This window comes from Lacerta agilis, chromosome 16, assembly GCF_009819535.1.
Source record: "Lacerta agilis isolate rLacAgi1 chromosome 16, rLacAgi1.pri, whole genome shotgun sequence".
NCBI lineage: Eukaryota > Metazoa > Chordata > Lepidosauria > Squamata > Lacertidae > Lacerta > Lacerta agilis.
Window position 1 is genome coordinate 13,709,725 of NC_046327.1, and position 23,526 is coordinate 13,733,250.

The 23,526-nt window shown below is 43.1% G+C and overlaps 1 protein-coding gene across 1 annotated transcript in view; it reads right to left on the reverse strand.

Moving 5' to 3' along the window:
- Positions 1-698: 698 nt before the first annotated feature.
- SUSD1 (sushi domain containing 1) overlaps positions 699-23,526 on the reverse strand; it is a 34,346-nt gene continuing 11,518 nt past the window's right edge. The window contains exons 5-16 of the mRNA XM_033173297.1: positions 22,405-22,581; positions 21,914-22,096; positions 20,998-21,177; positions 18,437-18,528; positions 16,696-16,882; positions 15,393-15,481; positions 14,607-14,793; positions 11,125-11,218; positions 9,217-9,475; positions 5,123-5,162; positions 3,493-3,586; positions 699-881 (exon numbers count right to left, since the gene is read on the reverse strand). Coding sequence (XP_033029188.1) covers positions 737-881; positions 3,493-3,586; positions 5,123-5,162; positions 9,217-9,475; positions 11,125-11,218; positions 14,607-14,793; positions 15,393-15,481; positions 16,696-16,882; positions 18,437-18,528; positions 20,998-21,177; positions 21,914-22,096; positions 22,405-22,581 — 1,727 coding nt within the window. The 3' untranslated portion in view covers positions 699-736. The remainder of the gene's footprint in view (positions 882-3,492; positions 3,587-5,122; positions 5,163-9,216; positions 9,476-11,124; positions 11,219-14,606; positions 14,794-15,392; positions 15,482-16,695; positions 16,883-18,436; positions 18,529-20,997; positions 21,178-21,913; positions 22,097-22,404; positions 22,582-23,526) is intronic.

The following is a 23,526-nucleotide window of genomic DNA, read 5'->3' on the forward strand; positions in this document are numbered from 1 at the left end:
CAGTATGACGAAAACTGTAAGGCTACAGTAAGGCTACACTTGAGTGTAATATATAGCTTCACCCCAAGAAATACTGAAATCAAAGCAAGTTTTAAAGCGAAAAAAGACAAGGTGAAAAATAAAAGCTTTTCTTCTTTTAATTCCCAAGTGAACAGCATGGCTTTGGAAACATTTTGCCTTGAAGAGGATTCCAGTGACAGCAATGTGATCAAAAAAGCATGTAGCAGTATCTAAAGCACAGAAGAATATTTTATTATAAAAAAAGCCTCAGACTTAGATGGCTCAGCGCTTTGTGACTGCAGCCTGATGCAACAGACCAGCTCAGCTGAAACATGAGATAGTATTTCCTTACTTCATACATACTTTTTACCGGGGCATGTAAAAGCAATGCTTCCCTTTCTTTTTGGATCGAGAATTTACCTCCCCACCCCGCAAAAAAAACGGCCTCAAACAGAGGCTGAGGGTAAGTTACCACACTTGCTAAGGATTTCAAGTGAAGATGTGGGTATACAGAAGAACTTTCCCCCCCCCCCAACACAGTTCAGAAACGAAAAGCAAAATGAAGGAAATGAGGAATCAAAACAGAAAATATCCCTTGGCTTCCTAATGTGGAAACAGTGGCTGACATTCTGTGGGTGGAGGATTTGCTTGTTCTAAGCACCCAAGACAGGGACTGCCATTTTTTTTAAAAAAAAAACAGGATTCTCTCTTTACAGGTTATTGGTGGATGTGCACATTAGAGAAGAGAGACGGTCTGAAGCATGGGAGAAGAAGACGATGCAATGTTCTTCCTGGCAATATCGACAGTGATTGATAAATGTCCAGTATCGTTGGAAAATGCTTTTCTGGGCAGCGAAGATGGAGATATGTGCTGTGTCGTGCTGTATTGTACAGATAAGAAAGCACAAAAGGCAGTTGACGGAGGGAGGGAAAACAACAGTTAAAAGTTAAAATACTCTGTGCATTGAGAAGAATCTGATTCACAGTCGGCCACTTCCCAGAATATACAGTATCTGGAATTTATCCAGCGCATAATTACCCAACCCTGCAAATGGGCCAGGGTTTGTTTAGCCAAGACTCCATGATAAAAAGGTACACATTGTCCTGCAAAACTGGGTATAAATTATATTGCTGAATAGTGCCCTTGAGCAGAAGGCAAAGTTGCAAAGCTTTCCAGTTCTCCCCCTCCCCACAACTGGCTCCCTAGCAGTCCCCTCACGTTCAACACATCAAGTCAATTTCCTGCGTTTCTAATAAAGGCACAATCCTATCTTAATCTGCTACCATCTTTATTGTTAAATGCCTTCTGCAGTAAAATAAATAAATAAATAAATACCCACCCCAGATAGTTATCGTTCTAAACAAAGCTCAGTTGGGAGTTTTTAAATTACATTAGATTTATCATACACTCCAGAGTCAGGAGGGGACAGGTATCAGTGCTTTCCTGGTCAACTACCAATTATGAGCACAAAGGCACTATTGGGGAAAAAACTTTGCTTTGGGATTTGAATCATGAGGATCTAATTAACTCCCCCCCCAAAGCAACCCCCCCTTGTTCACTATTCCCTCTCTCTCCAAATATCTCTCATGCAATTCTGAATGCCAAACATGCAGATTAAATTGACTAGAACTTCCCAGTTCCTAAGCAAAAATAAGCAGGCCATTTGCCTCTCGGGTGAGACATAAAACAGGAGAACAGAGATAAAGTGTCTACAAAGACACCTCTTGGTTGAAAACGTATTTAAAATTACCAGACAGGCAGAGCCAAGTGGCAAAGGGGATCTTATATATTAAATGGAGTCACCTGAAGAAAGAGGGCCTGTTCAGACGTAATGGGAAACCATGGATTATGTAAAGGAGCTTGAACAAGAATCGGGATTGCACACTTCCTCCTTATCCTGCCTCCTTTGGAGTGGCCATGAGGATGATATCTGAAGCATTCACTTATTTTAGGGCTTATCCACACTAGATTTTCCCAGGCACAGTCCGCACTTTGAAGCTCTGTGTCTGGGCGTTGGTTTTTTTGATCTGGAGCTTTCCCGAACTGATGTTTGCTCTGATTGAGCGCTAAAGAATGGGTTTTCATGGGGAAAGCTCCACAGCAAAAAAAATAAAAACAACGCTATTGGTCACATGTACCTGTGCCTGGTAAGAGCGGGGCAAAAGCTAAGTGTGAATAAGCCCTAAAACAAACCACAGCTCTCCATTATGTCTGCATTCAGGAACTGTGGTTTGTTTAAAACTGTAGATTGTTAAAACAAAACAGGAGCAAATCGTGGTTCCGGCTTGTTCTAAGAAAGCACAATTTAAGCTTCCCTTTGTATGGACAAAATAAACGGAAAATGATTTCTTTAAAAGCAGAAGCTTTTGATATCCTCCTTGTTGCCAAACAAGAAGAGAGAAAGAAACAACGTATGAACCTGAGGATCATTTGTGTAGCAGAAAATTGTGGTTCCACATTATGTCTGAACTGGCCCATATTTTTTTAAGCCTTGAAATACGTTGTAAACATGAAACAATTACTATTTCTTTCCCTCGATCAAAACAACTGGCACAGTAATAGAGACAGGGGTGGTCTGATACTGTTGCCCACGTTGGTCTCTAGATGTGGTTGGACTCCAACTCCCATCAGTTCCAGGCAATGGTTAGAGATGAAGGGAGATGTAATCCAAAGGAATCTGAAGGGCCACAGGTTTGCCACATTTTGGTTGCCACTGTCTTTCTCATACATACACTTCTATCTTTGAACAAGACCTGAGAAGCAATGAAAGGCTCCGCAGATTTTCCAGCGTGAGATTTTCAACACAGTTCTAATGTGCATGTTCCATCAGTGCAAGCATTTCTCATTGTGCAATGGGAGGTTCCTCCCTCTCCTTTCCCCATGCCCTCCCAAATTTGTTCTAAATTTGTCCACCAACCCTCTAGAGCAGATTTGGAGACAACGCAGGGCACACATGGGGTGGGGTGGGGGAATGGGGAAATCCTGTTGTGCAAGCGGAAGTACTTCTGCTTGCACAATTGTTTAACTGAATGCCACTCTGAGTCTTTTTGACCTGATGGTGCCTTATGGATAGTGTCAGTGGCACTAGGAACCTCACTGTCTGTCCCAGTTCCCAAATTAGTTTTGCAAGATAAAGGCGAAAGGTACAAGTTTTGTGTGCATGTGCAGTGCTGCTTTTTTTTTTTTAAGGACACAGATTGCCCAAAATATAATTTGGGAATGGGGGAGACAACTGAGGGCTGGCACAATGTTGTGGAATGGGAGGCAACTTGCTAGCGAAGCATTCAGCTCCTTCATATGTATGTCTGTAACAAAGGTTTCAAAGTGGGTTCACATTGCAGGCAAAGGTCTCCTGTAACTGCCCTTCAGAATTCTACGTCTGTCTCCCTCTTAGCTTCCAAGAAATTTACTGTGTTGTCCGTTCTTTTGTACACAGTTAAGTCTAGCAGACAAGAAGAAAGTTACAAAAGTGAATTCTTAGCACCACATACCATGCCACAGAGAGCAACAGTAACAGGATGGAGCAGAGAGCAGCAACTGACCCCAATAAAACAATAGTCAGGCGCTGTGGCGGGGATGATAAATCTGAAAGAAAAGTAAATTAAAATTCAAGTAGGCGCCCACCAAATGACGCAGTTCAGTCTTGTGATTCATTGTCAGAAGGGACTGAAGTTCACATACTGTTAACAAAGCTCAAATGCTGGGTCTCCTGCTTCCCCCCCCCCCCCAGACATCAACCAGACAGTAGCCAGCAGCCAACTGAAGAAATGACATGAACTACATGGAATTGTCTTTCTCAAAAGCAGTTGTACTTCTTACCCATGGCTTTCTTGTCTCACTCTTCCTTTACGGTAATGTGGTGACCCCGAAATTTCCCCATTTATCCTGGGGCTTATCCAGGACGCTGAACAAGCTGGATCATATGACAGATGAATTTAAGCAAAGGTAAAGGTAAAGGGACCCCTGACCATTAGGTCCAGTCGCGGACGACTCTGGGGTTGCGGCGCTCATCTCGCTTTATTGGCCGAAGGAGCCGGCATACAGCTCCCGGGTCATGTGGCCAGCAGCGCACAGAAACCAGAGCAGCTCACAGAAACACCGTTTACCTTCCCGCCAGAACGGTACCTATTTATCTACTTGCACTTGATGTGCTTTCGAAATGCTAGGTGGGCAGGAGCTGGGACTGAGCAACAGGAGCTCACCCCGTTGCAGGGATTTGAACCGCTGACCTTCTGATCAGCAAACCCTAGGCTCTGTGATTTAACCCACAGCACCACCCGTGTCCCTCAAGCAAAGGTAGACCCTGTTAACTGCATACAATGGTGACCAGCTGACTTCTAAGGTCCAGAGACAGTCCCTGGGACTTCCCACATCACATCCCAGCATGCAGGGAAATGCCACCCTGCAATAGCACCACGCAGAAAAAATGAGGGGACTTCTTTCCTCTACATTTTGGGAGTTTTGTCACATTCACCCATCTGCTCTAGACCGTCATCTCTTTAGTTCTGAAGCATGATAGTGTAACATATTGTTATAGATTTAAGAGGAGGTTCCCCCAGAACCCTAGAAATTAATTAATGCCAGGGTATGGATTAATTGGAATAGGGATTAAAGTACAGAAGGGTGCCAGATAGGGAATTCAGTGAATTCCTGGGCTGGCTTATGCAAACCAGCCTGAATGACTGAGTGAAGGTCAAACCTATTAACATGACAAAAGGTGCTGATGGGCCATTGGGGAGTGAGATGTTACCAAGGTTTGAGGGGAAAGGAAAAGAGTTTCTGGGAAGAAAGAGGATGAAGAGCTGAGATCCATCTTGGACAGGCAGGCTGAAGGTTGCCTGCACTGCGGTTGGCCATGCTGTAAGATCTGGACTACCTCCATGCAGACTGGAGGTGTAAATAGATGAATAAACCATAAACGACTGTCTCTGCTACGTCTTCAATTCTGCCAAGGAGCACAGACTGCCTGGGATCACACGGGCTCTTGCCACCGCTCGGCAGAGCGAGGGGAAAGGCATCTGACTTTTGTAACAATATAGATTTGTTAAACAGCAGCCACATGAATTGCTATTTTCATAACAGGAGCAACTGGATTGGTTCCTCAGTCAACAGAAAACTTACCTTTAATTTGAGCCCAGACTACACAGGATTGCTTTTTCACCTGAGGGGGAGGGGGGAAATAACACAACCTACATCATTGCTCACACAGATTTATAAATGCCAAAATAAATAATTATATCACCAAATTGCCAGGTCTTCTGGACACTTTTTTTGGGGGGGGAACCCTCACCAATAAACTGCAAATACAAACAAAACCAATACATGCAATTAAATATCAAAACAAAAAGAACACAGCATAAAACCGTTGCAAAACCAATAAAACCCAGCAAGGGCACTAAATTGCACTGAACCAAAAGCATCGAAAAGGCTGGTAGAATAAAAAAGATATTTGCCGAAAACTTCCTAGCACAGGCACAAGGTCAAGCCTTTCTGTAATCTGTATCTGAACTGCATTATATCAGATTACAGATTGGGGAGAGGGATCACTAAATATGACTGGATGATCCTCCATACAGAAAAATAAAATTCCTGAACACACAAAGCTGGCATGTCAAGGAGAAGTGTTCTAGCCTCGCTTCATAAACCTATCAGGGACTTGTATTTATTTTTTTATGGAGGAAAATTCTGTCACGTGAACTGCACCTGCAGTCCGGATTAATACAGTTCAAGAACAAGATGGGAATTAGGGCACAAGGAGAAGGGGATGACAGAGGACGAGATGGTTGGACAGTGTTCTTGAAGCCACTAACATGAGTTTGACCAAACTGTGGGAGGCAGTGGAAGACAGGAGTGCGTGGCGTGCTCTGGTCCATGGGGTCACGAAGAGTCGGACACGACTAAATGATGACAACAACAAGATGTTTTAGATGCAATCCTTTGCGTGTTTACTCATTTAGTTCAATGGGAAAGGATAGCAGTCACAGAAGGGATTACTGCTGTTTAGCTAATATCTTTTTTAAAAAAAGAAGCCAGTGGTGAAAAGCAAAATGGTTTTTAGGATAAATGAAGCTGCTACGAGAAACAAAAATAACAGTTGAGCAACTTTCTTACACCGGCTAATAATGTTTGGAAAGGGAGTGATTGAAGCTTATGACAATGCATAAATGAGCAAAGCAAGTTTCTAATTGCCAAGAGCGCTGGTGTTTGCCTACATTTTTGTTCTGCTTAATAGCACTCACTGTTCTGCTGTTTCATTTAGACCAGTGCCGGATTTACGTATAAGCTAAACAAGCTATAGCTCTCTTGCCCCCCCCCCCCCAATATCCTTCTTCTTAATTTTATTTCAATTCAACAATTACTTTGAAAAATACGTATTTTGTTATGTGGAAATGGCTTTAGATACCTATTAGGTCCATAAATTACCATACAGCATATATTCAACACAAAAAAACAGTGATAATTTGTTGTTGACAAAGGACAGCTGGACATATTAAGGGCCCCATTACCTTCAGTAGCTTAGGGCCTCATCAAAACTAAATCCGGCCCTGATTTTAGACTATTTGTCTAAAAATTCACTGCTGTTGAAAGCGGTGAAGACTGGTCCATAAGGATGAATTGGGCCCTCTCCCACCAACCTCAGTCTCTTTTCTTACTTATAACCAATCAGGAGATGGCACTGCCTGAATGAATCAATTTATTACGGTCACAGACCAGAGATAGGTGACACTGCCTATAATTGGCTCTGGCTCCATTTGTCACTGACTCTGACTCTACCTACTGTTGGTCTCCCTGCCATTGCTGGTTGGAAGGAAAAATAAACCCAAATGTATCGTTGATGTGATTTGAAGAAAATATTTTATCACACAAAATGGCCTGCAAAACAAATGGCTTAGCCTGGAGGTATTATACTTCAGGCTGACTAAAGGGAAAAAAAACCTGTCCTGAGACAAAACTTCAATTTCCTGTCCACAGTCGGAAGTGAACACAAAGCTTTAAAGAAAACAGCATCTTGGAATTAAACAATTTGGAAGAATACGCCACACAATAACCAACTATTGTTCACTATATATGCACAACTTTAATTCCACTGTTAATAAGATTCGGTACATGTGGCTCACGGGATCATTTTGCTTTAATTTTCTATTTTTAATCCTATTTCAACATATAAAAGGATATGTCTGTTCATGTGATGAGGATTTCTGAAAGCACTACTTAAGCTTTCTTCATTTGAAAAGGGTGAGTGACTTGAGAAGAATTTGGAAAACCAGACATTTCAAAAAATGAAAGTTCTCCTTTCACACAGGGGATATAGTGGACTTGGATACCTTTTTTTAAAAAAAAAATTTGATAGATTAGGAGTTTTATGGTACTGAAGCAGCTAGGCCCTGTTACATCAAAACACTGGGGGGAGTTCTGTTGGAAATCTTGAACTTGTTTTGGACAACTAAGGTATAGAAGTTATAATGTTCAATATTAAAAAAAACTGTAATGTTATTTAATACAATGTTTAATATCATGTTATAACATAACTTTTCCTTATAAAACACATCAGTTTGGCATTAGGGTGCCTGAAGGTCTGCTTGTCTCAACCCCTTCTTTGGGTGCCCCAACCATCTGTGTGATTGGCGGCTGCAAGAGAAAGAGCAATTCCACAGTAATAGTCCAACTGCGAAGTACTGGATACTTGTGGGTGTTATTTTGGCACGGGGTGATTATTATTGTTATTATTTTCCCAAGTTCCTTAACCTTCTGAACAAACAAAATAGAAAATTCTCAACACGGCTACCCACCTGTAACTTCTGAACAAAGTCTTTTAAGCTGCCTGGTGTCTGTTTTTTAGTTCCGCTAACTGCATTTACAATGTACAGTCGCACCTTGGATCTCGAACGCCTTGGGTCCCGAACAAATCGGCTCCCGAACGATCAAAACCCGGAAGTGAGTGTTCCGGTTTCTGAACAGTTTTCGGAAGCCGAACATCCGGTGCTGCTTCTGCGGCTTCCAATTGGCTACAGGAAGCTCCTGCAGCCAATCAGAAGCTGTACCTTGGTTTCTGAATGGCTCCGGGAGTCGAACGGACTCCCGGGATGCATTCTGTTTCAGAACCAAGGTGTGACTGTAGTCTTTTCGGCTGCATCCACCACTCATCTACAGCTCCACAACTAATCTACAGCTTTTCAGTTCAATGGAAGTTGGGGGCAGACCAAGACATTTTGTCACCTGAGACGGACCCCCAAATGCTGTCCCCCTGCCTGGCAAGGAAGAAGGGGTGAGGAAAGATCTACATCAGGAACAAGGGAGGGGTGATAGGTTGACATCAGAACCTGCTGTAGTGGCTTCACCTGGCCTCATGGGTGGGACTGACTTCTGCAGCTTAGTAGCAGAGCATCTGCTTTGCATGCAGAGGGTCTCAGGTTAAATCCCCAGCATCTCCAGGTAGGGATGAGAATGTACCTGGTCTATCCTGTAGACGATGAGGAGCTAGGTGGACCAATGATTTGACTCCATCTAAGGCAGCTTCTGACATTCCCAACTCAATAAAACTTACTTCTGAAAACACCTGTATAGGACTGCAACCAGGGCCGGATTTAGGTGTGATGAGGCCCTAAGCTACTGAAGGTAATGGGGCCCTTTATATGTCCAGCTGTCCTTTGTCAACAACAAATTGTCGCTGTTTTTTGTGTTGAATATATGCTATATGGTAATTTATGGACCTAATAGGTATCTAAAGCCATTTGCACATTAACAAAATATGTATTTTATCAAAGTAATTGTTGAACTGAAATACAATTAAGAAGAAGTATATTAATAGTGAAATACAATTAAGAAGTATATTAATCGTGATAGTGATATTTTAGGGAGCAGGCTAGCAGGCGGGGCCCATTATTTACATCATAGGAGCCTATACAACACAAAACACTGTTGCTGTATGTAGGTTTTATTTTATTTGTTTTTTATCTTATATTTTGGAAATTTACATCCAGGTGTTTTTTTCTTTAACTTTTTTTGGGGGCCCCCAAGAGAGTGGGGCCCTAAGCTATAGCTTGTTTAGCTTATATGGTACGTAGATCCGGCACTGATTGCAACGTTCATGTTTTTGTTCTAATTTGCTTCACCTTTTGTAAGTCGTCATGGGAATCTGTTGAAAGGTAGGGTATAAAATAAAATCAATAAATGCATCATTCTTATTCAGGAATAATTTTAGCCTGCGTCCTTACCCCATTCCATTTACTGATTGTCCTCAGTATAACACAATAATCTTTTCCTTGTTTCAGGGGAGCATTGTAAAAATCCCCATAGTAAAGTCTGTCTCCGAGGGCAAAGACCAGCATGTTGTCAGCAACGACCTTGGCTGGGATCTCGGCTGCCACATAGCCTTCTGAGTCAGTGCCTTTGCTGAAATAGTCTAGTCTAGTCAAGGAGTAACAATTAAAGTTGCACTGTAGGCTCCAGGGAATGACAATCACTTGGTACGAACTAGAAAGAGACGGAAGAGCATGAAGGAGTTTCAGAAGTGATTTATACACAACTGCCTTTTGATTTCTGCATCGATTTTCTTCAACGTGCTGCTTTGTTTAAAAGCTCTTAATCACTGGCCATCACTGAATGGCTTGTTGTACTATGTGTATACATACATACATACATACATATACACCCCTGTAATCCTAAATTGTTATGCTTTCTTCAATAACGCTAGGCTAAACCACACTATTCAGAGCGCTGGATTTGCAAAAGAGCAAGTTAACTGGGGGGCTATATTGCTTACCGGTACTTTACCCAGAGGCGTAGCAAGCCCAGAAGGTACCGGGGGCAACAATTTTTTTGTCACCCCCCCCGGGACTCAGGGTGGCGCCTATACGGCACCCGGTACGGAGTGCGCATGTGTGGAATTCTGCACATGCGCACTCCGTACGGTGTGGCTCCGCCCAGCCCTTAAAAAGAAATAAAAAGGGAAAGGAAAGCAGCCGCCGGCCGAGCAAGCAAGCGGCTGCTTTCCTTTCCTGTTTTTTTAAACGGGCTTTCTTAGCGCTCAGCTGCCGCGGTACAGAGCCAAGGGGCGGGCCAGCGAGGAGGGGCGTGGCGTGACACCCCTCCTCGCTGGCCCACCCCTTGACTCTGCGCAGCAGCAGCCGAGCACGGAATTAAAAAGCCCTTTTTAAAAAAGGGGGGGGGAGCAGGCACCGGCGGCTGGCCAAGCAATCAAGCCAGCCGCCGCCGCACGCCGAGCAGTGTAGGCTCGGCTTTGCTTTGTTTGCGCCGATCGCGGGGGCGGGGCCCCACCACAAGTGTCACCCCCCAGGGTGGTACTTGGGGCGGCCCACCCCTTGCTCCGCCCCTGACTTTACCAATGCTGGGAAACTGGGAAAGAGGGGCATATACTGCAGGGATCCCTGTAGAATGTAGTGTGTCTCTTTGCATTCCTCATAGAGAGATCAATTCCATCTATTGTTAGGCATTTCTCTCCATTGAGCACAGAGGCAACCACTATTGGGGGCAGGTGATGCTGCATCCAGTGCCTTAATCCATACGAGTAAATGGTAGCTTCTCGTTTACAGGGAAGAAAGCACTCTCTGGAACCATTTGGGTGAAGAAAGCTAAACCCACCCCTCCCTTTGAAAAATAGGCTTGCCCCCCATTCTAGCAGTCTTGGGTAGTGCAACCATGAGCTTCCCCTGCTTCTATGGAGGCCACGTAAATCAAGCTTGCCTCTTCACCTCCATTGTCCGGCCCTAATGCAAATTAGATATCCGTTGTTGTCTTTTCCCCATACTAATGAACCCACAGAATGAGTACTTACTTATGGTGAAATGGAGATTAAAATCTATTATGGACTACAGCTATGGAACTGAGGGGGGTTGTCTAGATTAAATAAAGAAGAGCGTAAGGGGTATAAATCCTGCATACATGGCACAAGATTCTGTGTTTTGGTTGATTGTGGCATCTTTGGGTCATAAAGCAGTTAGCTATGTGTGACAGAAAGTAAATCCAGATACGAAGGAAATTAAATCCTTTGAATTGTAATGAAATTTGAAAGGGGGAAAAATAATCTAAGCAAATAAAGTTCAAAAGTGTAAGTGTTATATGTCTGGGGAGTATCTTAAATATGTAGCAAAAAATCCAGAGACCTTATTGGACCATTTCTGTCTTCTGCCTTCCTCAGGCTGAATAATGGTGCAGAACCTTGTACCGATACGAAGTCTACTTCCGGAGATGGCGGGTCTAAAAAGCAAACCACATGTCATTCTTATTATAATGGTATTATTCATGAGTTACTTTTGTATTTTTTTAATTTTTTATTAAAGATTTTCTTGATTTACAAAGGTAGTGCAATGTCTCTCTCGTATTTTTTTCCCATGTAACATTTTTACACATCAGTTTCGTTCGTAGAGACATTAGAAAGAAAAGGGAGAGAGAGGTGGGCGGGATGGGGAGGTGGATGGGGTGGGGTGACGATGTTTCTATCTTACTTAATATATGTAGGGTTTGGTGTCAGCGTTGTTGGGCAGGTTCTCTGTTGTTCGCTTGTGCTCCTTTGGTGGCGAGAGAGGTCGGGGTTGGCATAGGGTGTGATTGGGGGGGGGGAATCATAACCTGGTCTTCTTCGCAAAGAAAGCAGAGCAACTTGCAAAATCGAATGCACGGCAATATCAACAGCAATGATAAAAACCAATAAAGTAGCAGAACAAAAAACAAAACAAGGGTATTCCTTAGACTGGTGCCACAACCAAGGTGGCCCTGCTCCTCATAGACCAATGCATTTCAGCTGGCTGGGAAATCCAGATCAGAGCCTCTGATTTTCAGAGTGCTCAGAGAGGAACAAGCAGGATAAGTTAGTCCTTCAGGCATGTGTTACACAACCATTTATACTGTGCTGTACATACTTTTTTTAAAAAAACAACAACATTATTTGCCATCCGTTTTAAAGATAATAAACTGAAGGCTTATGCATGCTGCCATCTTTAATTTTTGTAAGTATTTCTATTAAAATTATTGATTCCGCTCCCAACTAACTGGGCTACCTTTTTAGGTAAGTAAAGAATCTAATTATAGATTATTTTCTATATTTTAATTATAGATTATTTTCTATATTTTAATTATAGATTATTTTCTATATTTTAAACTTTGCCCATTAATTAAATCAGCCCACCCTGTTCCCAATGGTAAACATGCAACTAGTGCTCTGCAGGAAGGGAAAAGATATCCAATGGTGAAAGTTGCAGGTGGGGGGGGGGAACTGTTGAAGAAAAGATTCTGCATGCCCTCAACATCCCAAACTCCTTTCTGTCTCCCTGCAAAACTTCAACCTCTCAAAGCTGTGTCTGTTTACAAAAACCAGGGCTTTGTTTAGCATGTGGGTTTTGCCCATCAATCCCTTTCTCATAACCCAAAGAGCAGGCATTTGAATTGAGAGCACCAGTAATTTGAAAAAACTGGGGTACCAGCAGACAGAATAAGGAAGTTTCCTGCTCTTGGTCTGCAAAAGGAAATCAGCACAGACTGTGAATCCTTGCAATGTGGGCTCGTCCACATTCCTGCTTGACTAGTGCCTAGAAAGCACAGATCTGACCCATTTCCCGCTTCTCTTCTGCTCTCTAGGCAGGGGTCCGAGCGGTTCTGCTTTGCCCCACCGCTTCCCGTCAGAAAACCCACTCTTTAGCACAAACGGCAATTGGCAGAAAACCCAATTTCCCTTTGTTCCGATTCAGCGCTAAACTCTGGGTTTTCCCAGGGGAAAGCAGTGTGGCAAACAGAGATATGGTTGAGCCCTAAGCTGAACTCAGTCCACCGGACATGGATGATAGTTCCGAAACCAGCTCAGCACATCTCCTGTTTATGCTGCCTGGGAATGTAGGAACTATGGAGGGAGGGATGGGGGCATCAGGCAGCTGGAAGAACACAATGAATGGCTGATGGTGATGAATTTTGCTTGGTGAGTCACAAATTCTGAAGGCTTGGAGTACAGGCAGATGAATAATTCAGCAGATGGTTATATCGAGTTGGTGGACAAGAACAGCAGCAGGATCCTCACCAAGCTATTTTAAATACAGAACTATCCACAATATGTGGCAAATACAGCACACGACTATCAATCGGAATTTTAAAAAAATTAGATTGTGTTTTAAGTTTTAAGCTCAGCTGCAGTGCGCAGGCAGAGGAAAAGAAGGATAGGAGCAGTTAAGGTTATTGGGGGGGGGGGTGCTTCTCTGTTTACCCTAACAAAGGAAGGAACAGCTGAAGACGCTGAAACAATTTATCTGCCGAAGATAAACAGCTTCACCTAGTGGATGGTTACAGACTGGGGAGAAATGTAAAGAAATTGCAGAGACTGCCTTCTTCTGGTTAGCAGACAGAGTAACCACAAAGTGAATGAGAACTGGCAATGTCTCTTCCTCTTTCCACACAGCGCATGAGAAATGAGGATGTTTTTTCAAGTTTATGCAACATTACAACAACTGAGACTGTATGGTGTTCCGTACAGAGAAGCTATTCATTCAGTCAGTAACTTTCCCAAGCCCACTCACATATCTACCCCATTCATATCTAAAGCAAGCACAGGTGCCAACTCCCTGGGGTCTTGGTTGCCCAAGCAAAATTCCCCATGAAGAGGCCAGGCACCCACAAATTTCAGTGCCAGGGCCATGCACACTGCATGGCACCCACGGCCCCGGGGACCCACAGTCGCAGGGCCAAGTTGGCACTCCTGAAAGCAAGGGGTGAGAGGCGTAAAAGGAACACACAGAAGAGGAGACTTGAACCCTCTCCCTCCTGGGCCTCATCTTTCCTACAACCATTTTTCTCTCTTCCTGGTTCTGATATCAGAAAAGAGCCCAGAATGCAAAAAGTGGCTGGAGAAACAAAATTAGGGGAGGTAAGGAATGGGGAGGGTTCAGAAAGCTTCTTTTGCTGTTTGAGAATCCCCACCCACCCATTCATCAGTGAATCAGAAAGGCACGTGAAACAAAATGTACCTGTCATCATCACTGCTAGTTCGGCAATCAGCAGGTTATTGGAAAAACATGTACAGTCGCACCTTGGAAGTCAACCGTCTTGCAAGTGGAACATTTTGGCTCCTGAATGCCGCAAACCCAGAAGTCAGTCTTCCGGTTTGCAAATGTTCTTTGGAACCTGAATGTCCAACGCAGGTTCCGATTGGCTGCAGGAGCTTCCTGCAGCCAACTGGAAGACGCACCTTGATTTCCAAATGTTCTGGAAGTCAAACAGACTTCCAGAACAGATTCCATTTGACTTCCGAGGTATGACTGTATTTGAATCTAGGTGTACTCAAGTCTGAAGGTAGCTCTCGTTCCTTCATGGCAAGAGCTGGTGCCTCTGCTGCTTTAAGACCCAAAATAAGCACTAAACCTCACTCTTCATATTCTACAACTTGCTAAGTCACTGTGGTGTCATTAGGGTAATTGGCATAGAAAATTATATGATCCAGTAAGGGAGGGGCTTCCTTAGCAAGAATGGGAAAGTGAAAGTAAAGGTAGTAAATTCTATGGCTTTCTTCCAGATGATATAAAAATCAACTGAAAGTGACTTACTGCACTTTTAATTTTCCAACCTTGTCAAAATACTAGGAGAAAAATACAAAGCAAGGCCTTACCAGTGATGGGGGTTCTCATGTAGACGAGAGCACTGTGGTTGAAATCTGTTGCGGAGATGTTAACGGTGTAATTGCTGCCCGGCAGTAAGTCAAGGCACACTTCCGGAGCCCGAGAACTTGTGGTGAAGTTATAGGTCATGTTATCACGGAATTGTTTCTGATACCACCGTAGGCCCTGTATCTGAAGCTGCAAATGGAGTGTGTAACCCAAATGAGAATGAAACACTTTAAACATTTGGCAAGTATATCTCTTCCTTGTCCACACGATCTACCTCAGAATATGTTGCAAATAAGAATCTATGGCATGCAAGTCCCTCACAAACATTCAGCAGTTTACTTGCAAATCTAATCAGTCACTGCAAAGTATCTTTGACTGCTAACTTTTATATCTGGTATGTTTTTCAACTGCGAGGTATTATCAGAGTTCAAGGGTACACTGCAGCTAGACAAAAATACTCAAGGAGGGTGTAAAGTAAGGCTGCTGATAGATGTGGCCTGAGGAGAATTCCAGTTGTGAAACAGAGACCTAGTGGGCTGCATTTGGCCCCCTAGGCCTGAGTTCTCTACCCCGTAACAGTGGCATTGTTGACTTTCTTGAATAAGTAGACATCACTGTTGTCTCTGATCAAACCGTTTCTTTGAAACGCACCCATCATCTGCAAAACTTGTATCAGGGGTGACAATGGGATGAATGCTGCACTGCTGTCAACACTCTGAAACATGCATGTCAACATGAGATTTAGTGCCAGTACTTCCCACTGCAATCAGAAACTGTACATCACTTACTACATAGTTTTCCTCAGATGATGATTCTCTTTGCCATTTAATACAGGTGTCATTAAATATGGAGATGTTGCTGAATGCAGCTTTCTTTTCTGGAAAAAAAAAGTGTGGCGGGGAAGAGAAACTCTTAATCAACTATGCTATGCTGGTATTTTATTAATAGTAACAGGTAATGCAACACAAAGAAGTTGCCTGCAGTCAGAACTGCTTGGTTTGAGCAAATCCAATAGGCAAAATTCAGTCTTACTCACCTGTTTCTTGACTGACATGGCTATTTTTGGGTAGCCAGGTGACAATGCCACTGCAGAAGACACAGTTGGCATAATTCCTGATTTGCAACCCAACTCTCTTTTGGCTCCTTCCCTTGCTTGCCCTCTTTCTTCGTGGTCCAAAGCACACAGTCTCTCTAGGCCCTATATGTAGCTTTCCAATTTGGTACTCTGGCTCGTTTTAATCCATTAATCATTATCACAAGGGTTCACCAGCCCATTGCACTATAGAATCTTTAGCATACAGTTGCAATCAAAATCATGCAACTCCCCCATTGCAAATTCAGGTTTATTATCAAAAACTTACAGACTTTCAGCTGTTTGCAATGAGCAAATCAATTGAAATAACTCAACGCAATGGGTGCTTCAAGTGGTTCCCCCGGATTCAGTTGAAATTGCAACTTATACTGGCTTCTCCAGTCTTAAAGGTAAAGGTAAAGGGACCCCTAACCATTAGGTCCAGTCGTGTCTGACTCTGGGGTTGTGGCGCTCATCTCGCTTTATTGGCTGAGGGAGCCGGCATACAGCTTCCAGGTCATGTGGCCAGCATGACTAAGCCACATCTGGCAAACCAGAGCAGCGCACGGAAACGCCATTTACCTTCCGTCCAGAGTGGTACCTATTTATCTACTTGCACTTTGACGTGCTTTCGAACTGCTAGGTTGGCAGGAGCTGGGACCGAGCAACGGGAACTCACCCCGTCGCGGGGATTCGAACCGCCGACCTTCTGATCAGGAAGCCCTAGGCTCAGTGGTTTAATCCACAGCGCCACCCAGTCTTACTTTTATTCAATTCCTTCATGCCAAGCATCTTTAGTACTTAGTAGAGCAGCCTTCTGCTGCTATGATCTGCTGCAAACGAGATGCATGGCCAGATCTTAGCCAATCTTAGCCCGTTCCTCATGAGCAGCGGCCTCCAGTTCAGTAATATCAGCCACTAGTTTAAGAACACTGTTTTGCGTCATCACCATTTTCAGGTAAAATTTCCTAGTTCATTTAACTATCAATACTGATGATTTGCAAAACGGCAGTACCTACCAACTACTGGGTGCATTATTCGGACTTTTAAAGCCAAATTGGTGGACCCTGTGGTTACTTCCACACTGTAGTTTGCATCCTGACGTAGCTCCAAGCATATCTTTATAGCCTCCTCGGCTGTGGTATAGCTAATCTTTGATTCAGCCTCAGTTTTCTTTGATTCGTTCCCTAGCATCCTCATTGTGAGCTGCATGGGAAATGAAAGGGAAGTCAGTTCTCAGAAACAAAACTTCAGGGCATAGCTATAATATAAACTTGGTTAACGATCCATTTTGAGTCGCCAGAGAACTCTGGAGATGTTCATTCTGAAAAGGCCACACTTTACCACATGGGGTTTTTTCCAGGAGTCTTTGGGGAAGAAGTCAAGACAGAAAAGCTGGTACAAATTTGTTTATTTGTTAAATTTCTATACTGCCCTTCATCCGAGGATCACAGACAGGGCCGGATTTAGGTTTGATGAGGCCCTAAGCTACTGAAGGTAAAGGGGCCCTTTATATGTCCAGCTGCCCTTTGTCAACAACAAATTGTCACTGCTTTTTGTGTTGAATTTGAATATATGCTATCTGGTAAGTTATGGACCTAATAGGTATCTAAAGCCATTTGCAAATAACAAAATATTTATCGAAGTAATTGTTGAACTGAAATACAATTAAGAAGAAGTATATTAATAGTGAAATACAATTAAGAGGAAGTATATTAATAGTGAAATAATTCTTAAGCTTTAACTTAAAATGATTTTTTATTCATAACCAACTTAATAATGCAAACACACTGGCATTTGGCAATAACAAAAGTTCCTTTAGAAACATAGTTTACAAAGACTCATAATCTAATCTTTAGAAACTAGCTATAACATGAAATAATAATAGGTGTAAATATATGATGCAAACTACTAATAATTATAAATAGCTTTATTAATATGAAATTAAGTGTTATAACCTGTACAATGCAATTGTAGTTAATAAAATGCATTTTTAGGTTTTATTTTATTTGTTTTTTTATCTTACATTTTGGAAATGTACATCCAGGTTTTTTTTCTTTAGTTTTTTTTGGGGGGGGCCAAGAGTGGGGCCCCAAGATATAGCTTGTTTAGCGTATAGGTAAATCCGGCACTGATCACAGAGCCATTTGAAACATAAAAACACAAAAATATACAACATACTAACAAGAGCCCACAATAACACACCCGCACCATGTTTAAAAGGCCATAGATTATTTAAATAGCCAAAGGCCTGAGAGAAGAGAAATGTTTTTGCCAGGCACCTTTGGATATGTAATGAAGGCGGCTAGGCGAGGCTCCCTGGAGAGATCATTCAACAAATCCTATTTAGATTTGTATATATCCTCAGAATAACTGTGAGATGGAAAGGAGACAGGCCAAGATAGTTAATCAACATTAAAGACAGAGCAGACTTGGCCAGAACAGAAGCCCTTCTGGCCCATCAAGAAGCAGTTATATATTTATGAAGTTGTAAATGTCTCCAGGCACCTCAAAATAAACACAGGTAAGTTCTGTGTTTCTACTTCACTTCCTATGTTATGGCATCTAGAAGAAACCGTGAGCAATCAAATCACATCCTTTTTTAAAAAAAACCAAAACATTTGCAGATGTTATTTAGCAATACTTTAATAAAATGTTTATACATCCTCCCATACTTACAGAAACCTGCCTGTCCCCCGCTAGAAAGCTAAGAACCTCTCATCTTTCTAGTACAAAAAAGCTTTAAAATATCTCACGCACTTGATAAGTCTCGTTGGCTGCTGTATTTCCATTAAGCCTCCTCCACGTCAAACAAGAGTTATTCAGTGCAATACCGACAAAGTCTTGCGCTTCTGCAAAAATAACAAACAAACGAAAACATTTCCCATTGTTGAATGCCATTTAAAAGCTGGTTTCTTCTTGTCACTGTTCAGGGGTGGCCAACTTCCAAGAGACTGCGATCTACTCACAGAGTTAAATACTGGCTGTGATCTACCCCCTTTGGCGGGGTTCAGGTCGAGATTGTTGGGGGTTTTTTTTAGGAAGGAAAGGCATCCATGTTTTGGGGGGTTTGGGTCAAAGTTGAGCTTTTTTTTAAGGGGGGAAATCCCTGTTTTGGGGGCTTCAGGGCAAAGATGTAGAGCTTTTTTAGGGGAACCAAAGCTGCTGAGCTTCTTTGAGGGGGGGAGCCAGTGATCTACCAGTGATCTACCACATATCCAGTGATCTACCAGTAGATCACAATCTACCTGTTGGACATGCCTGAATTGCAGGATCTAGTGGTGGTCAACTGTTATCTGAATCCAGCTTTTTCAGCATACAAACTTTGCAACTTACTATTGACAGGGAAAGGGCAGCCATCCTTTTCCATCATCACTTACCTTGCCCCATCAACAATACAGGGAACTGCCATATCATTGCTTTAGAATGAGACCTGTTACGGCTTCTGCTAACGCTTCATATTCTCTAAGTTTAAAAGGTAAAGGGACCCCTGACCATTAGGTTCAGTTGTGGACGACTCTGGGGTTGCAGCGCTCATCTCGCTTTATTGGTCGAGGGAGCCAGTGTACAGCTTCCGGATTATGTGGCCAGCATGACGAAGCTGCTTCTGGCGAACCAGAGCAGCACACGTAAACTCCATTTACCTTCCTGCTTGAGAGGTACCTATTTATCTACTTGCACTTTGACGTGCTTTTGTACTGCTAGGTTGGCAGGAGCAGGGACCGAGCAACGGGAGCTCACCCTGTCGCGGGGATTCAAACCGCCAACCTTCTGATCAGCAAGCCCTAGGCTCAGTGGTTTAGACCACAGCACCACCCACGTCCCTAAGTTTACATCTTGTCTATTTGCTGAACCTGGCTTTGATCAATCATCATTACTATACAGTATTTGTCACACGCATGTTGTTAACAAAGAAAGCCACTGGATGCCACTGTTGTTCTGTTAAACACAGAGCTCCAAAAACTTCAAGAATCCTCTCTGAAAGCTCAACAGTATTGGGAGAGGGTAGTTCAGTTAAACATCAAAATTGGAGAAGGTAAAGCAGCATAGAATCAACATGGGATTTTGTGAATCAAGGAGGGGCGATTGTTCTCTTGATCTTTCCTCCACGGTAAACGTATGAAAGCAGCGGCAGGGTGCATCAGAACACCAAACAAACACAAAAAAGACTAATTAAAATGATTAAAAAGCACACAAAAGCTCATACCAAGAACAAACTTAGTTGATCTTTAAGGTGCTACTGGAAGAAAAACTACAAGAAAAATCCTTTTGAAACTCCCAAATATTTATCAGTGAACCAGTTTGATACCCAATTTCAGCAGTTCCTTCAGCTATTTAGGTTGGACCTTTCTCGCATGCAAGTCGGTTTTTGAAATCAGATACTGGTGAGCCCGCAGTCCTCCCGAATTATTGAACTACACCTCCCCTGATCCCTAAGCACTGATCATGTTGGCTGAGGGTGATGGAGGCTGGAATTCAGCAACATCAGAGGAGCAACAGGTACCTCATTTCTGCATTAAATTTATGGCCTTTGTTCCCCATCTTTCCCCTCCACCATCAATTCTCCCGCAGTCTGTTGCAATCACAATTAGGCCATTCAATACTATCCCAATTAGCTCAGTATTGCCTGCATGGACTGGCAGCAGTTATCCAAGGTTTCAGATAGAGTTATTTACCTGCTTTTCAGATAGAGGCCTTACCTGAAGATATGAAATGAATTTAGCATGAGCTTTGTCACTTAGCTATAGCCCTCCTCCCTGCAGAGAGAGTAACACTATGGAAAAGAGGAAGAAGAATTCCAGAACAATTGCAACGTGTGCACTCACACAAAAAAAAGTCCAGTACCCTTCCGACATCCACTATCAAAATTATCAGCTGCTCTCACCAGCCAATAACTCATCTTCCAGCTCTCACCTGGAGCACTTTAACCCTTTCTCCTCAGCCAGGGAGATTCCAACAAACAACCTCCTCTGGTTCTTAACCTGTAGATGCCTACCAAAGGGATAGTACCCACACTTCGCCACAAGAACAATAATAACTCCAGTGTCACGTACAGGTAGGTAGCCGTGTTGGTCTGCCATAGTCAAAACAAAAATTAAAAAATTCCTTGCAGTAGCCCCTTAGAGACCAACTAAGTTTGTTCTTGGTATGAGCTTTCGTGTGCATGCACACCTCTTCAGATACACTGAAATAGAAGTCACCAGACCCTTATATATAGTGAGAGAGAGAGGAGGGGTATTACTCAGAAGGGTATTACTCCAGTGTCGCGTAGTTAGAACTTGCCCACAACGTCTGTGCTAGGATTATCATCATGCACTTACTTTCACACCTTAGATCCAAGATTTCCCACGATCCATTTTTGGTACAGAATGAATGTTTTTTCATGCTCGTGTTGTAGAAGCCTTTGGCACATTTGTATTCCACAAGGCTTCCCGGCTTTGATATCCCATTCCATATCATGTCGGAGTGATGTATGGCAGGAGGTTCGCCACAGGTTATTTCTAAATAGGATTAGAAGCTGTTTTAATTCAGAAATGCATCTGCAGTAGTCTAGACCTTTTGTCATCCCAGTCTAAACCACTGAGCCTCTTGGGCTTGCCGATCAGAATGTCTTTTCTTTTTTTTTTTAACCCACAGCCCCCACCCGTATCCCCAATACAGTAGATACCTGACTGCAAAATAATAAACCTCTTGTCAAGCATGAAAGTTGAGCAGTTGTCCCTTTAAAGTGCTCAGATGCAGCAATGGGATAGAACTAGGAATAGGAATTATTATTATTTATTTATTTATTTATTTATTTATTTATTTATTTATTTATATATACCCTCCCATCTGGCTGGGTTTCCCCAGCCACTCTGGGCGGCTTACAGCATGTATAAAAAAATTGTAAAACATCAGGCATAAAAATTTCCTCGATACAGGGCACATGACCATCATGCCTTGTATACCATGTTCTGCAATTTCCATAACCAAATAGAAAATGTAAACCAAGAATCAGCCATCTGAGCGGATGAGTGGTGGGGCTTTTTCCAGGGGTGCTGTTTAACATCTCAATTAGTCTGACCCTGAATCTCTAACTTGTCAAGATACCTAAAAATTATTTTGCCATTGTTAAGAAGAGGTAAGAACCTTGGGATTTTCAGGAAACATTTCTTCTTCTTCACAAAGGATGGTTATTATGGTGTTCATTCATAAATAATGAGCGTTTTTAATGTAGATTACAGATGATATTTTTACCTTTGCATTCAAAAGTGACGTTTCCCCACTTCTGAGATGTTGTACATTGTGAAAAATTATGCTCTCCAAAAGACTGAAATCCTTCCCTACATTTGTAGTATATCGTGCTTCCTAAAGTTGTTCTGTTATCCCAGATAATATCTGTATTATTTGGAAACCACTGTGGTTTTCCACAATCGATTTCTAATGGGAAAGAAAGAGAAAGATGACAGCATTCTTAAGATAACGGTTTCCCCATTAATATTTATCTATCAGTAAAATATTTGCTGCTGAGTATTTTGTGAAGCAGCACTTTGACCAAATGAAATCACGAGAGCCGAGCCATTCAACTACATACTTAAGTCCCATTGACTTTAATTATAAAAACTTTGATTTCCTTGCAATTAAAGCATGCCTAATTTTTTTAAAGATCTGCTTACAGTTAATGTAACAAATGGTCTTTGTTGAAATAAATGCTGCAATCATTAAAGCTTTTAAATTGTTTTCTTTACCTTTGCATACAAAATCAGCTTCCTTCCATTGTCCACTGGAACTGCAAACTGCAGTGGAATTTCCACTTTCGATGACATAACCAGGCTGGCAATTATAAACAACTTTGTTTCCATAGGTTGTTTTGTTGACTGCAGAATATGCATTTGGAACGGAAGGTGGGAGCCCACAGTCCACAACTGCACCAAAGGGGGGGGGGAGAATAAGTTAAGACACTATAAGGCAAAGACACGCTATGATTTGTTAACGACACACTATGATTTGTAAGTGTTCTTTCCTCATAGAAAGGACACGCAAGGCCCAATTTCTTAAAGCAACAATGGCTGCCACCAGGGCCGTCTTAAGGGGATCGGCCACCCTGGCGCGACGAGCCCTCGGCGCCCGCGGTAGGTCGCCTCTCCGCCCACCTCCCTCCCGCGCTGGCCGCCCCTCGGGAGGGGGGTGGGCGAGCGGGGGATGATGGGCGTGGCGCAAAGCCCCGCGCCGCTCCAGCGCCACACCCCTCATCCCCTGATGGGCGGCCAGCGCGGGAGGCAGGTAGGCGAGCGGGGGATGAGGGGCGTGGCGCTGGAGCGGCGCGGGGCTTTGCGCGCCCTTCCCAGCGCTCCAGCTGGGGCTCCGGAGGGCAGCCGGCTTCCAACTCGCCCGCCGGCGCGTGAGCGCCAGCCCGCCCACCCATGGGGGCGGGCGCGGGTTGGGGAGAGGGCGCCCGGTATGCCAGCGGGCTCGCGGGGGCGCCCCTGGGGGGCCTGGCGCCCTGGTGCACCGCGCCACCCAGCCCCTATGATGAGACGGCCCTGGCTGCCACTAATCACACATCTGAAGCACATTTGTCACCCCAAAGAATATTGGGATCTGCTGCTTAGCCCACAAAGCTATAATTCCCAGCACCCTCAACAAACTACAGTACCCAGGATTCTTTGGTGAGAAAAATGTACTTTAAATATATTGTATGTATGTAGTCCTAGGGTACACAACAATTCAATTCAATTCAACACCTTTATTGGCATATATAAGACAATAAAATCATAAAAGAAAAAGGCCATCCATATGCATTATATTTATATTACATACAGTAAAAAGAGGATCCTCCTCAGCCTATTATGTAGATCAAACAGCCCCTG